At 42.7% G+C, this 15909-nt stretch overlaps 1 protein-coding gene across 1 annotated transcript in view; it reads right to left on the bottom strand.

The window, feature by feature from the left end:
• Positions 1 to 15515, bottom strand: part of GFM1 (G elongation factor mitochondrial 1) — a 36587-nt gene extending 21072 nt beyond the window's left edge. The window contains exons 1-9 of the mRNA XM_066619637.1: positions 15394 to 15515; positions 12972 to 13124; positions 12197 to 12329; positions 10882 to 11086; positions 9750 to 9866; positions 8157 to 8307; positions 3739 to 3893; positions 2590 to 2674; positions 2223 to 2360 (exon numbers count right to left, since the gene is read on the bottom strand). Of these exons, the coding sequence (XP_066475734.1) occupies positions 2223 to 2360; positions 2590 to 2674; positions 3739 to 3893; positions 8157 to 8307; positions 9750 to 9866; positions 10882 to 11086; positions 12197 to 12329; positions 12972 to 13124; positions 15394 to 15441 (1185 nt within the window). The 5' untranslated portion in view covers positions 15442 to 15515. The remainder of the gene's footprint in view (positions 1 to 2222; positions 2361 to 2589; positions 2675 to 3738; positions 3894 to 8156; positions 8308 to 9749; positions 9867 to 10881; positions 11087 to 12196; positions 12330 to 12971; positions 13125 to 15393) is intronic.
• Between the last annotated feature and the right edge of the window lie 394 nt (positions 15516 to 15909).

Below are 15909 nucleotides of genomic sequence, written 5' to 3'. Positions count from 1 at the left end.
TTGGGCCCGCAGCCCACCACAGAGGCTCTGGATGCGGTGGAGCAGAGCTTCACCGGTCCTGCCTCCCTCCCACCCCACTTCCTCCCTGCCCTCCCCCTGCCTTGGAACATCTCCCCCCAATCCCCCACCTTTAGGCAACTGCCAAGTGGCAGAGCATTGGCTATCCTCCAGTGCTAGCCAGCGCCTCTTGGCGCTGGGCTAGCTCTGGTGCTCGGCTGGCGCTAAGCCCCACAAACATGCCTTATGGCACATTTGTGACTGTGCGCCAGCGGTAAGTCGGTGCATACTGTTTAGGGTTGGGCCCTAAGACTATATCACTTTGCAATGTGCAGGTAGATACACTGTACAGAGCCTGCCATTTGATACAGCAATAAAGCCTTCTGCTTATATCACCTATCCTTTATTGCCAGACATAGGTGTTCTCTCCAAGTATAAAATGCTTTCTTGGATGATTTGTGTTGCAGCACATACTATACAACTGGACAAATGAGAATCCTATTTTAGAGCTCCTAACAGGTTACATAAAAGGAAGCTGGCCCAGTATTTCTCAAATGCAGCCACAAATGGCCCTGAATACTGGTGTAGAAGCCTCTCATGACAGTTCTCCCATGAACTCATTTAACAGCATCATAAAATACATTTCTATATTGCAAGCTTGGGTTTCTGATTGGCTTTCAGAGTTGCTTTAGAGGCAGCGACTCCATATTATCAAGAGCAATCACAACTACCTGTAAACTTCCCAATGTGTATTTTTGGTTTGCTATTAACTGACCATCTGAAACCAACCTTCAAAGTTAGATGTTCACATTTACTGCCAAGTCAGCCCATGCTGGTTTGTTAGATAATTAAAGAGGGAGGAGTGAAGGAGTCTAAAAAGGAACAAGTGGCTCCCAAACAGAAAAAGCAGCTTTCTGCTGGGAATGAAGAGAGACTTATCTTTCAGGAAGAGAACTTTCAGCATCCAGTTCTCCAGAGGCAAATGTTCTTGAAGTTCTAATATAATGCATTTGGATACACTCCCACCTCTAATAAGTTGTTTATTCAGCAATGATTCTGTTCTTACTGTCAAAGAAGGTGGTACTTGTATATACTTAATTTTCTTACCTTTTCAACAATGTCATCTGAAAATAAACGCAACTGTGTAGAAGGAGATCAACTTGAATTCCCACAGTTGGACATTAGTAGCATTTTGTGTGATTTGCTCCCCTAATTCATAAGGACAATGACATACAGACAATGTGTTTTCCAAAGTCAATGGGACAGTATGGGCAGGGGGGGAGGGAAGCTATTTCAAACAATGCTAGAACATTTTTAAATTGAGAAAGGAAAAGGTTACAGTAGGATAGGATAAATCACGGCAGAATGTGAAAACGTTGCCTGGTGGCTGGCAAGTTATGTTTTTATTTTACTCTTTTAAACCGGGTCATATTTTGAATGAAATGGGCTGAAGGACCAGCAACTATGGCTCTTCTCATTGACTTGATTCCTCATGAGATGAGACAGAGGCAAAGAGCTCTGTAACTCCCCACTGTGAACCAGCAACCAAAGCACTGTCAAAGCAGTTCAGCCAACATTTCAAGGCTGAAATTTCAAGGCAAGGGGTTCTAATTCTACACCCTGGCAAGGTATAAAGTGAAAACATCATGTAATAATTTCATTAGAAAACTGAAATTTTAGAAATAGCATTATCTGGAACATGAATTTATTTTTCATATTTTTATACCAACCTTCCTCCAAAGAGCTCAGCGTGGTGTACACAGCTACTCCCCTCCTTTTGTCCTCACAACAACCCTGTGAGGTAGGTGAGTCCCACTGTGCATGCAGGGAGTTTGATAAAACGTCAAAGTTCTCATTTGTCTTGCGCCCAATCCTATCCAACTTTCCAGTGCTGATGCAGTCATGCAAATGGGGCATGCATTGCATCCTGCAGTGGTGGTGGACAGTCATGGAGGCCTCCAAAAGGAAAGGAACATTTGTTCCCTTACCTAAGGGCTGCGCTGCAGCTGCATCAGCGCTGGAAAGTTGGATAGGATTGAGTCTTAATAGACCCAATGTGTACTAGTTTTTGGATCTGTCACTCTGGAAGACAGGAGAGATTTCTTTGGGTGTGCCTAAAGCCAAATCCATGTCTCTTCCTTTGACTCAAAAGAGGCTTCACTTTAAGTAAACACACTTCACAAATCAGATACCAAGTATAGCCTAGTTCTTTTCCCCACGCTCACCTCCATCATGTCAGAATGCATGCGGACAAGTCTCTGCACCCGGACTTTTTTCCCAGTCCTGGCATTGTAGATGTAGTCACTCTTCTTTAATATCCCCTGATAAATGCGAATGTACGTGAGCTGGCCAAAACGCCCAGCCTGCAAATGACAAAAAATTGAGCCCATGCATTAAGGATGTTGAAAAGGTAGGTACCTGGTGGAAAGATGTTCTCAGGGGGTATGACAAATGGCCATTAACAACCCTGCCTCAACAAGCCTTAGTTTCCATGCTAAGGAAATGCTTAGTCGATTTCCTTAGTCAATGCTTAGTCAATGCTGCAGTTCAATTTAAATCTTTTTCAAAGACAAGAAGAAATAAACAACCTACCTCAAGTTTAAAGGCCAGACCCAAAAAAGGCAGAGAATCATCTCTTGCAGAACCTAACAATATCTTGGATTTTTCTGAGGAATTCCTTAAAGAAGAGAAAAATTAAGTGCTTTTTAAAAAAACCTTAAATACAATATTTTAATTGTTTTTTTAATTAATTTGTATTTGTTGTGATGTTCTGTTCTGCAGGCACTGAACATCCTCAACAGGTACTGAAAGCCTATGGAAGATGTATAGTTATTTGGCTTTCCTGGGAGTAAGTCTCACTGAATCCAATGGGACTTACTTCTAAGTAAACATGCCTAGGCTTTGTGCTGGCAGTCAAGTCCTATGCATATTGTAGCACTGGACTCTATGGAGAGATTCTTAGGGTGGAGACTGAACAATACTAGTGGCACCTGTATCCACTGATTTGGTATCCACTGATTTGACTCAACACTGATGCCAAGATCCACTTTTAAGTGCCTTGTAACCAAAATCCAATTTCCTACCTTCATGCAGATAAATAATTCATTTCACCAGATTCCATTATTCACCCCACCTAGTGGCTGAATGCGGTATAGCATCTATACAAATGCATTTTGGGGTGACAATGGAGGAGCAAGAAACCTGGAAGTTTCTTTATTCTTTATTGGAAGGGTAATTAAAGCTATTTTTCCACTGATTTGGTTTCCACTGGTTCCAGAACAGAATCCCAGTGGATAACAAGGAACGACCTGTAGTTGTTAAAGAAAGTTGAAGGTGGTAAGATGGTCTACACTTCGTGTTCTGTTTTGGTCACCACAATGATCAAGAGGCTGGACGACTTTCCTATGAGAAGAGGCAACAGTGGTATGGGGCTTTTAATTTAGGAAAAAGGCAGCTCAGGTGGTATGACTGAACACAGCACTTAAGACTCTGCATAATCCCTTAATTTTTTTTAATGTTTATGAATAATGTGGAAAGTAGCTAGAAAGAAATTTTTTCCCCCTCTCAGAACACCTGACCTAATGAACCTGAGTAAGGAGAAATGAAGGAACTTGCACTTCACATAGTACATAAATAATGCACACAGTACATAAATAATGCAACAAGATGTAGTGATGACCACTCCCAGATAAGTGTATACAGGATTGCAGCTTTGTTTAGTTTTAAAAGGTGTGTACTCACTCCTGGTTGAGAAGAGCATAGTTTTGGACCTCGGATGGGTTTGGGAGGTATTCTAGAACAGCATCCAACAGGGGCTGCACGCCTTTATTCTTCAGAGCACTTCCTACCAGCACAGGCGTGAAGGACATACTCAGTGTTGCTCTTCTGATTGCATGCTGGTGAGAAAACAGAATAACTTATGGCATGATGTACATTACTGAAGGCATTTCGAGTACAAAAATGCATAGTGCCGTCTTGTATCCTGCCACATGAAGTACCTAAGAAAATATTTGTAATTACACAGCACAAAGAGCTGGTTTCTTTCCATTAACAATAACAAAACAAAAAACCCAAAACATGAATATTTTTCAAAATTTCCATTACAATCACCATCTTGAAAGAACACAAGTTCATGGAAATAGAAAACCTTACTTAAAATGGTGTCACAAATTATTTTATTAGACAGGGTACTGTAGAAAGCAAGCAACAAAAAATAACTTTACTCTTTATGAATACTGAACTGCTGCAAAGAGAAACTGGGATATGTGATTGTGGAACATGTTATGGCTAAGAGCCAAGGTTGCAATGTGACCACTATTGCTGGAGCTCCACCACAGTGACACTAAAGCAATTGCATCACAAAATTTTCAGAACATGTAGCTAAAAGTGGGTGAGAAGAATGTCAGTACTAGTCTAGGGCACTTTGAGTAAAAATCTCTCAAAGTGCATAATATTGCTGCATTATGACACTGAAGGCAAAGCTACACCTAAGACTGTAATGCAATCACAGCTTCAGTTCCACCCCTTCCCACTGTTCCCTGCAAGATGTTCCCCTCCAAGCCAAGCTCTGCATGGTGTGGAACTTACAACCAGGAAGCTCGACAATGATGTAACTACATAATTGCCAAGTGTTCGGAGACAGAGACACAACCCAGTCAGGACACCAGGCAGCTGAAGGTATTCTACACTGGTTCAAACCCCTTAGAGGTAATATAGCCCCCTCCTATATCTGTCAGAACCAGACAGTGCCTGTGGGCAGCCATCTAGATCAAAATCTAGATCCAGAGGGCACATTCTCCAGCTGAAGGCCCCTGGATCAGAAGTTTAAACTAGAAGAAGTCCAGCAAACAGGAAAAGGCAGAAGGCCAAGATCCTCTTATTTACAGCAGACCAGGCCAATACACATGTTTCATATTGCATTTCATTCCCAGGGGCTGATACAGCATATTCCTATAACCACCTGTGCTAGTGGAGCACTCCAAGCTCACATTAGAGGGCTATGCCAGGACTTAGCTGCAGGCTGAGGTTCCCAGCCAAGTCCTTGAATCCCTGATATTCTCCTGTAAATAGTGTACAGCGTGTTGCAAGTGGGCTGAAGGCAAGATACGCAATTCTTGCCAGATCCATTCACTAATCACTTTTTCTTAATTCTGTAGGTTGTGTGAGTTCCCTGCCTGCTGCAGTTGAGGCATGTTAGTCATGCTTTCACCTCGGCAGTAATGTTTTGGTGTCAGCAGACAAGCTGTTTGGTTAAGTATTTGATGCTTCATGAGCACTGGCTGCTGAAACCATGACATTTTGCAAGAGATATCCAACATAGCTTCCACAAACAATTATTTTAAACCAGAAGTTGGCCACATGCCACAGTGCAGAAATTCATCACTGTCAACAATTTAGCACAAACAAAATGACCTTTTGGCCTTGCTGCAGTTACAAAATCAGTTGTAATTAATTACCTTTTGAAAGCGTTAATTTTCTAAACCAGAAGATATGCTTTCACAACTAATTGCCTCTGGGTCTGACTAAGAGCTGATTTTTAAGCTGATCTCTATAGGAGCAAAGGCTCACCACGTTCTTAGAAGATCTTTGTTGTCTATCCAAAACTCCCCGACTGAAACCTTTCAATTTACTGAGCAGCCTCTTTCTCCTTGTAGAAAGACCTATAATGGAGTTGGGCAGACCACCAGGAATTCTATGGTCAATTCCTACTCTGAGGATTCCCCTTTCATCACCCAGCACAACTCAATGGGCAGAATGCCAGTCTGCAATCAAACATTCAGCAGAAAGGTGGCCTGTTGCTCTCTAGTTAATCCATCTATTAAATCCCACCACTGCCAAATCTACCAACAGTAAAATCAAGTAACTTTCTTACTATTGAATCTTATCTGTTCCTTTAGTTTCCTTTGTTTTGATCCATGTCTTCTGACGTGCTAACCACCTACTTATTTCTTAATTGCTATTTTCTACACAATGTTACAGCCAAGTAAATGTCACAAACAGCTGCAAGACATGGAAACAGAAATGGCAAATGGAGCAACAACAAAAACAACTGACATTTTTCCAGCCACAAAACATGGCAACAGGAATTGTTTTGTCAGTTTCGCTCTTCATATCTAGACATGGGTTTTAGACAACCTATTCTATTTTTTTAATTGGATTTATTTTCAGCACAGATGAAAACACAGAAATATTTGACTGGTGGGAAATACAGACAGCTGCAGAAAGAGGAAGAAAAGACTCCAAAGCTGCAATCCTATGAACATTCACTTGGACAAAAATCTTTTCGAGTTCTGTGATGCTTAATTCCAAGTAAAAATGCACAGCAGAGGATTTGCAGCCTCTTCTTAACTTCTTCATCAGTGGCAGGTACACATATCTAGTTATCCAAATTATTTGGATATTCTCTAAACCTGTTTGGCAAATGGCTATCAATAAAGCATAGGGGTTCCAAATTAATTGAACAGCTGGTGTATTCTGACCTTTGGGAGCAACCAATCACTCAACAGTACTTAAAACAGCTTCTTCCTCTTAAGTGTTGTGTAAGAGGTGGAATAAAGTGGAAAACTATTGCATAACACCGACAGTGTAGAATTCTCCAGACTGTAAAGTCATCAAAGGCTAACAAGGGAAATGGGGGGCTATTTCAGATTCAGAGCTATGTTTTCCAAGCTCATCAAGTTCTCAGGTCACATTCAGCCCTTGGGTTCAACTGGGGTGAAAGAGTGCTTATTCCAACCACACCTGCATTTAGAACAGGACACTGTCAGGGACTCTACCTGAAAATACCACCATGGATTCCACCTGCAAGTAAAGCTCAACTATATAAAGTCTCACCTGGAAACAACAAAGACACACAGTTCCAAATTCCACACTTATATTTATAATAAATATGGCAGATGACCTCTGGGATCTGTCACAACTTTGTCTATCACACTTAACAGCTGGTCTTCTTCAGCCAGCAATCCCTCCCGGTCATTTGTCATTAATGCCTAGTACTGAAAGCCAGCTGCTTCCCTGGATAGCACCAAACTGTCATGACAAAGATATTGCAGGCCTATACAGTCCAACTTGTACTGTAAATAAATTATGCTTCTAAAGGAAGCGAAATGCAATATGCCAACACAAATCTATCTTTGAATGAGAGCTGGATATGTATCATCCCATTTTTGAAGAAAAAAACTCAGCAAGGTCATAACAGCTTTGCTAAAAATTTTCTTATCACTTATCATTATTTGTTATTATATAGACCAACTGCACTATTCAGTTGAAGGACAGATTAAAGAAACATTATTTTATATCTCTCAGTCTCCAATCCTATGACCCTTTCCTGAGAGTGAGCGCCACTGAAGGTAATAGGACTTACTTCTGAGTATTTGTTTATACATTTATATTCCGCTTTATCTCCCTGATGGGCAATCAAAGCAGCTAATTGACATTCAAACCTTGTGGTCTCTCTCTCTCATAACTTTGAAGTGGCCTACTACAAACCCCTTTTATAGTTGAGGCCAAGACTTGCTAATCCATGCTACTGAAAACAGAGTCAAGTTGAGAACAGAACCTAAAGATTTCTAATTCAAAATCAATATTCTGTCCATTGGTTCCACTAGAAAAATAGTCAGCAATGAGAGGCCCTCAGTTGCCAATCTAGAGACACATAACAAGGTAGAAGGCAGAATGTGACTGACTCCATGCCATCTTAAATGCATTTTGGGCACCAGCAGGAGTCCACTGCACAGGTCCAACCAAATGCCCTAATTATCTGATAGTGAAGTGTATTGGCTCATAAAATGGCAGGCTGCATAGCAAGAGGAGTCTGATTTCTACTACAGCTACACACAGTATTCCAAGTACCACTCCATAATTAAAACAGATCTAAGGTTCTAACTCCTGAATAATTCCTATGAAAGTGCCAACACTGGTTGCTACTGGATTTGCTAACACATCATAACACCAAGAGCAGAGGAAAGGAGAAGTGCTTTTCTGTAACTATTGTTCTTCGAGTGGCCTTCTGTGCAGACAACATAGCTGAGCTATGCAGGCAGAGTTTATGCTGTGCATACACAGAACTCCACTAAGTGGGACTGCACACAAAAGTATTGTGCATCCAAGTACATCAGAGATCTCTGGTAACTTTTCAAAGAACCCAGAAATCCTTTTACCTTCAGGTCAGCCACTGTTGGGATCTTCTCCTCCAGAAAGAGCTCCCCAAGCTGTTCATCGCTGTTTGCTACACATTCAATTAGTTCCTTACGGCGGTCAGCAGACTCTGCTCTAAACTCAGGAGGAATTTCATCATATCTAACAGTTTGTCTACAGAATCAGAGAAATCAAATGGTTCATTAGTGTTTGGAAAAAAGCAGATATAATAGAAACCTGGCACAATTCCATGCTCCTCAACAGCAACCCTAGGTTACTCTCATAAGTGGTACTGTCTCAGCTACTCTTTTTGTATCTGTAAACTGAGTGAAGAAATTACATTGATCAGCATGCACATTTGATCTGAAACTGGGGCCCTACAGATTTCTGTGGCCATATTAATAACATTCACAAGGAATGCATTCTAAACTAAAGGCACTTCAAACTATGCGCCAAAATTGATATTTTATGGTTATGTAAGTATACCATATAACTGTATAGTAACAGTTATAATTCAGTATCACTGAAATAGCATCATATAACTGAGGGCTATGTGATTTAGCAAAAAGGGCCCCAATAATTCTGACTCAGTATTGGCCAATGCTGAGAACTTTTCGGTCAATATGCCATCATTATGAACACGCAGAAACTTTGGTTAATCATACACTGCATGCATCTTTATGTAGCACGGGCCTCTTGGATGGGCAGTTCTCTGCACTTAATTACAATAATCTTAGGAGGAAGCTTAGTTATCTGAGTAGAAAGAAACATCTAGGAAGTCATACTGTTTTAGCACGAACACATGTAAGACAGAGCAAGGTTGCAGCACCAGTTAAGCAATGGCTCTGCATATGATCATGTTAGAAGTATAATTCACATTCTTCCATGAGAAATGACACACAGTGTCATTCTCTGACTCATAAAAGTGTCCAAATATGAAGCTGAACAACAATATCTTTGTCCACTTAAAAGCACCAACAGTAAATAGATTGATCCAGTTTCCTACGAAGATGCCAGATTATGAGCTGGCACAGCATGATCTAAGGATCGCCCTGCTGATGTTAAACAGACCTAAAGAGATATGACACTTGCATCAGTCTTAACCAATTCTAAACAGGATATTCTGTTAATGAAGGTTTGCCAGCCAGCTGGGATGAGAACCCGAGTTTGCATTAGCCATAGTTAAGGTCCATGTTAGCAGTGAAAACCAGCAGGGGAAATATATAGCACAGCCATTTTCAACCACTGCGTTGTGGTACACTGGTGTGCCACAGGAATTTGGGAGAAGGTCATTTATTAGTAGGGCCAATGGAGGATGTGAACTCCCCAGTGGCAGCATGGTGTGCCTTGTCATTGGCAAAAACCTGATGGTGTGCCTTGACAATTTTAATGCCTTGTCAGTGTGCCATGAGATGAAAAAGGTTGAAAATTGCTGATATAGCAAGAGCTAGGGGGGAGGGCACTAATGACAGCGAAGAGATCAAGAATATTAAATATGTAATACACTTAATAAGTGTATTAAGTGTATTACACTTAATTCTGCTTTTAAGAAATCTGCACTAACAGCATGATCCAGTTACAAAATCTCCATATCACTAACTGCTCACAATCCTTACCCAAAGTCACCATCAAAGTATATAGCTTTTTCATCAATGAGATCAACGATCCCTTTGAAATTTCCCTCCAGTCCCATAGGAATTTGGATAAAGGCAGCATTGTGATTTAATTTGGACCTACAAAGTGAGAAAAGAATAATAATGACACAATCACAAGCACAGGCAGCATTTCCAATTCTGTTGAAGGACCATTTCTCTTTACGCAAGCTCACCTTCCCTCAAAAATCGGAAGACCTTGCTAATACTCTAGATTAGAAATTAAGAAAGGCAGGAATCCAGATAAAACCTTCTCCATAGTGGCTCCCACCTCTTAGAATCAGTTAATTTGAACTTTATGTCAGTCTTGCCCAACAAATTTCATGCAGGTGCTGCTTGGTGTAACTTAAGGGATTTAGGGCCAAATCCTATCCAACTTTCCAGCCCTGGTGCTGCATCCTGTGGTGGGAGGGTAGTTATAGAGGCCTCCACAAGGTAAGGGAACATTTATTCTCTTGCCTAGGGGCTGCACTGCAGCTGCACCGGGGCTGGAAAGTTGGTTAGCATTGGGCCCTTAGATGGTATTTCTGTGAGGACACTAAATATCAAACTGTTTTTGACTTCTTCTTTTTTTTAAATAAGAGGGGAAACTCTAGTTTTGTTCTGTAAGCCACCTAAATTTAAGTATTTGATTTATAGCCTGCTTTTTGATTCATGTCCCCATAAAACATCAAGGGCTATTATTTCTAAAGTAATCTCCAATTTGAAACATATGGTTAGTTCTGGGCAACTCTAGGTGGCAGCAAGGCTCTATCTTTCCAAGGGGACACCACAACCTTAATAAGCAAGTGTTTTCTGAAAGTGAAACGATACACGGGGATAATGGCAAAGGTGTTACAGCAGAAGTACAAAGTACTGCAGAGTATGGCTGGTACCCATCTCATGCACACAAATGACTATAACAAATTAGGGATCCTTCAACTTCTTTCTTATGTAGCACACACTGCTGAACACATTATCCACCCACCTGCCCCTATCCTACAAGCCAAATGACATGCAAGTTCAGAACAGTACAAAGATATATAATTATTCAAAGAAGTGTTTTGCCCACATTTCTCTCCATTCTGGAGGGAATTTTTAATTCAAAAGTTTATACCTCAGTTGCTGCACTGCTCTGTTGGGACTCGAACCCATCCGATCCAATTTGTTAATGAACGTCAAAAACGGGACACTGTACCGCTTCATTTGCCTATTGACTGTCATTGTCTGACACTGAACCCCTCCAACAGCACACAGCACCAGGATGGCTCCATCAAGAACTCTCAAGGACCTTTCTACTTCTATAGTGAAATCAACATGACCTGAAAGCAAAGCAAACATTTCCAGGAGTGTTTAAAGCTCTAACAGGAGCAGAAATTCTAAGATACTTCTTTCTTGTTGCTGTAGGTGAAATAGCAAGGAAAAAATATTAGGCCAAAACCAACATTTCATGGAACTTGAGGTCATCAAACAAGTCTACAGAAAACTGACTTAAAATTGATCTACATTAAAAATGGTTTTTAACATATTTTTGAAATTCTTCAATGTTTTGCACTAACCAAGAGCACTGTTCCCTCTAAGCTGCACAGCCACACAGCTTGAAGCCGAGGTCCACACACCTTGAAGTTTGACATCCTAGAATTTCAGTGGTGATGTCTGACATCATCACTGAGTGTCTGGAGGTGACACTGTGCTGCTGTGCAGCTATGGAAGAGTTCCACACAATGGCATTCGAGAGAATGCTAATCAAGAGAGCCAGAAAAGAGAGGCTATTCGAGGATGTCCATCTTAGCAATCAAAGCAAAATCTGCCAGTTGAAAAATGAAAGGTGAAAGAACTAGATTATGTAAACAAAGCACATCATATGAACATGCATGAAAGCCCTCTTTTCTACTTTATCAAGGAACAGTATTCCTTGCTATACCACACTGAGTTGCAAGGATAAAACAGCTTCATGGAATTCATTCTGAGCTACTTAGCAGAAAGGCATGTTACCAATGCAATCAATTAAACACACATAATAAATATTTGTTATGATGACCCTTGCATCATCATGTATTTCTTACACAACATCTTACACAACAAAAATTATGATACCACAATTAAAACATTGCTTTTGCAGGCCAATTTTCAATTTTAAAAGTTGGTTTAAGTCAAGGTTGGGGGAAAGTTGTTCTGTACTTTAGTACAGAATTATGGGGGAGAGTTGCTAAGGCATGACCCCATGGGCTATGTCTAAGATATATGGGCTATGATACATGCCTGGTGATAACAGGTGCTAGAATCTCAAGTTAATAACAACAGTGCGAGCTGACACACTGACATGTTGATAAAGCACTCAGCATTTTGGTTTTGGGTAAAGATAATGCACTCTTCCAACATAGAGCATTTTGCTCACATCAGACTTACATATGCTGGGAAGCTCACTCTACCTGGTGTGTCGATGATGTTAATGTTTGTGTCTTTCCACATGGTATAAGTAGCTGCAGATTGAATAGTGATACCCCGCTGTCGTTCCAACTCCATCGAATCCATGACTGCACCAACCCCATCTTTCCCTCTTACCTAAGAGTGAAAGGAAGCATAATGACATTTCAGCAAGTCAATGGCCACTCTCATTTTACAGGAACTTAAAACTACTTTCAAAAGGAGTTCTAAAAATGATCCAGAAATGATTATTAAAAGAAATGCTACAATTTCAGGAGAAAACAACTACAACCAGTTAGTTATCACTGCATACCCGCCTGCTAGCTGTGTTAGGTCCTCTGGGCATTTGATTCTACAAGGCTGAAAGCACAAACAAGAAAGCCATGCTCTCTAGTCCCAGCAGACTCGCCCCCCCCCCCCACACACACACATTTGATGAGACTTTGAAAAAAGTTGCTTTGATTGATGACACTAAGGAAGGTTTTGCTTAATGAAGGTTTTTACAAAAACCAGAAGTGCCCTTCTGACACCTCTGGGGGTCTCAGAACACCTCCAGATGTGATTGGAAAACATCTCCAAAAGTCCTATTGGACCTAACCTGCGGATTCACTTATCTGTGAGTTTTGGTATCAGGGAACAGATTCAGGGACAGGTTTTGATCTGGGAATAGATCCCCATGGATACCAAGGTCCAACCCCATGAAGATCCCAAAACAAACTGAAACAATATTATATAGTATTCAGACACCCTCCCCTCTGGAACTATCATATTCAGATATACCTCGTGCATTTGTGCTATCCTGCCCGTGTAGAACAGAATGCGCTCTGTTAATGTAGTCTTTCCAGAGTCTATGTGTGCAGAAATTCCTATGTTGCGAATCTTTTCATTGGGGACGATTCCTGAAGAACACCATCGGCAACTATTTGAAAGGACCTGAAATAAAACAGTGAGTTGTAACAATATTGCAACATATAGAGAAGTGCTTCCCAAACTTACCTTCATCGCAGTACCCCATCACCAGAAGGAAGTGGCGATGGCATGACGAGATTGTAATGACATCATCACCACTTTCTTCCAGGTTGGAGGCTAAACACTGAGCCTAAAAATGGCAACAAGGAGCTAAGGGTGAGCAGAGTGCGAAGATCATGTGCAGTAGCTTTGCCCGCTGTGCCAAGCCTCCTACTATGTCTGTAGGCTCATGCCACAGTTTTGCTGCTAGGCAGTGGGCCTCCTATGATGCCCCAATGAGTGCCTCATGATGAACAGGGCGTCATGATACATACTTTGTAAACCTCTGATACAGAGTATTGACTACATAGAGAAGCTTTTAGTGTAATATTTTCTGTGCAATGTTGAACAGGAAAAGAGTCATGAAATACCACATATTTAACTTGGAAACATTTAAGGTGTGATACTGAAAAGATACTGCAGGGCTTCTCATTTTGGGTGACTTCTAAATTAGTTCATGCAGTCTTCCACAAACTATCTGAACTCCCCCCCCCCCTTCTCACCTTACTCTATCTTTCTTACCTCATCCCAACACTAAAAATTTTTTCCACAGGGGCAGCTTCTCTGCACAACCTGTTGCTGCTTGTAATGGTCTGAAAACTTGGGTCTGATTCAACATCAACAGTAAAACAGGGACAGGGCAGGGCAGCTCTAACTCTCTCCTAAAACCATGCACTGAAAAACTTAATGAGAACAAAGCAGCAGCTCTTCTTGCTTACTCAGGTTGAGATGATGGATCAGTGGGGGAACATTTATCCCACAAATCCAAACAAGTTCTCTTTTGGGAGACATTTAACTCCCCCCTTCCAGTCTTTGTTAGCAGTCCAGTGGGATGTTTTTCTAGTCTCTATTCAGTTTAAATTGGTCATGGTCCACAATTTGTGCCTGTGAGTTAGACAAATTGCAGAACAAAGCTTACAATGCATAAAGTACACTGACAGCTGAATCCTAACCACTGAATCCTAACCACCTAACAGCTGAATCCTAACCACCACTGCGCCAGCCTAGATTGTTGCAAATGTGCTGTAAAACAGGTTTGCAACTACTCTAGTGTAGGCAGTGGTGATGGGAAGGCCTGTGCTGACCTGCAGCACTGAATCCAAGCCCCCAGTCACCAACAGAAGTAAGTAAAGTGCTGAATGGAGCACAGGCTGGGAGAGAGCGGTGGGAGGGCACTCTGAAGGCAGGGAGGGGATGTAATGGGGTGGAACGAAGGGTGGATCAGGCCCCAGAGAGGTGGGATTGGTGAAGCAGGCCTCCACCTTATTCTATCCTCCCTTATGGGCCTGGCAGCCTTACTTGGGGCTGCCCAGACTTGCACCAGCTAAGCAGTGGGCGCAGATCAAAGTAGCCCCATAAGGCAAGCCCCATAAGGAGAATTACTTGGGGTAAGAGGAAAAATATCCCCTTAACCCAGTGATTGTCAAACTTTTAGGGAGATTTACTTCCTAAGTAAATCTTTGCAGGGGAGGGGAGAGGGCAGTGACACGATCCCCAGGGTGGCATTGCTAAGGGTGGGGAAAGCGGGTACTTTTACAGATGACCAGTGTGAGATCCAGGAGGCGCATGCAGAACGTTCAAATGGAGCGACTGAACGTATTGCTTTATGACTGTTCCCTTTGAACATCATTGGCATTGGGGAGCCTCACAGAGGATTGTGTAGGGCTCCCCGTGCCTCCTGGACCTCGCACTGGCCATCTGTAAAAGCACCCCCCTTCCCCGCCTTTAGCAACGCCACCCTGGGGATCACGTCGCTGCCCATGCCCCTTAAAGGGACAGGGGAAGCTTTACACAAGCTGGTGGGTCACGATCTACCGGCTGGAGACCTCCAGTCTGCTCCTAAGCTGCACTAGATTCAGCAGAGATTCTGCAGCCCTGCTGCACCAGCGTAGCTTAGGGGTGGGTTGCCGCTGCTGAATATCTAAGGCTGCAGTCCTAAAGGCACTTACTAGAGAGTAAGCCCCACTCCACAGACTGGGGCTCACACCTGGATAAACACACACTGGGCTGCACTGTCACTGTGTGGCAGGCAGAACTTCCACAGGGAAAGCACCACTGCTGGCAGCATCTCATCCTCTGCCTGTTGGTCTCCCGCCTGCGGGGCAGAGCCTCTGCCGAGTAGCAGAGCAGGGGCGACGGCAAGAGCATCCTCAGAGATGCAGGAGGTGCCGTTCCCATAGCAACCACCAGGTACCTGCCGCTTCAGCGATGCCCAGCCCCGCAGCCGCCGCGCGCTCAGCATCTCTGCGGAGCCAGTGGAGGCTTCTCAAAGTCACGCCGGCTGCAGCTGCACGCCACAGACTTCGCTTCCTGCCTGAGCCGGCAGGCACGTCCGGGCAAGGCTCATAGAGACGACCAGACAGGCCTCCACTGCAGCGCCACCTGTAGGGCGGAGGAGCACCCGGGAAGCTGGTGCTGGCTGGTCAGGCTCCCACTTGGAAGGGTGGGGAGTGATGATGAAGAAGCCCCAAGGAAGAAGGGCAGGGGGCTCTGCCTGTTGGAAAGAAAATATTTCTTTATTCAGCGTGTGGTTGGTCTGTGGAACTTCTTGCCACAGGATGTGGTGATGGCGTCTGGCCTGGACGCCTTTAAAAGGGGATTGGACAAGTTTCTGGAGGAAAAATCCATTACGGGTTACAAGCCATGATGTATTTGTGCAACCTCCTGATTTTAGAAATGGGCTATGTCAGAATGCCAAATGCAAGGGAGG

This window comes from Tiliqua scincoides, chromosome 3, assembly GCF_035046505.1.
Source record: "Tiliqua scincoides isolate rTilSci1 chromosome 3, rTilSci1.hap2, whole genome shotgun sequence".
In the NCBI taxonomy this organism is placed as follows: Eukaryota; Metazoa; Chordata; class Lepidosauria; order Squamata; family Scincidae; genus Tiliqua; species Tiliqua scincoides.
Note: the sequence above shows the minus strand (reverse complement) of the source record. Positions and strands in the feature narration are given on the sequence as shown.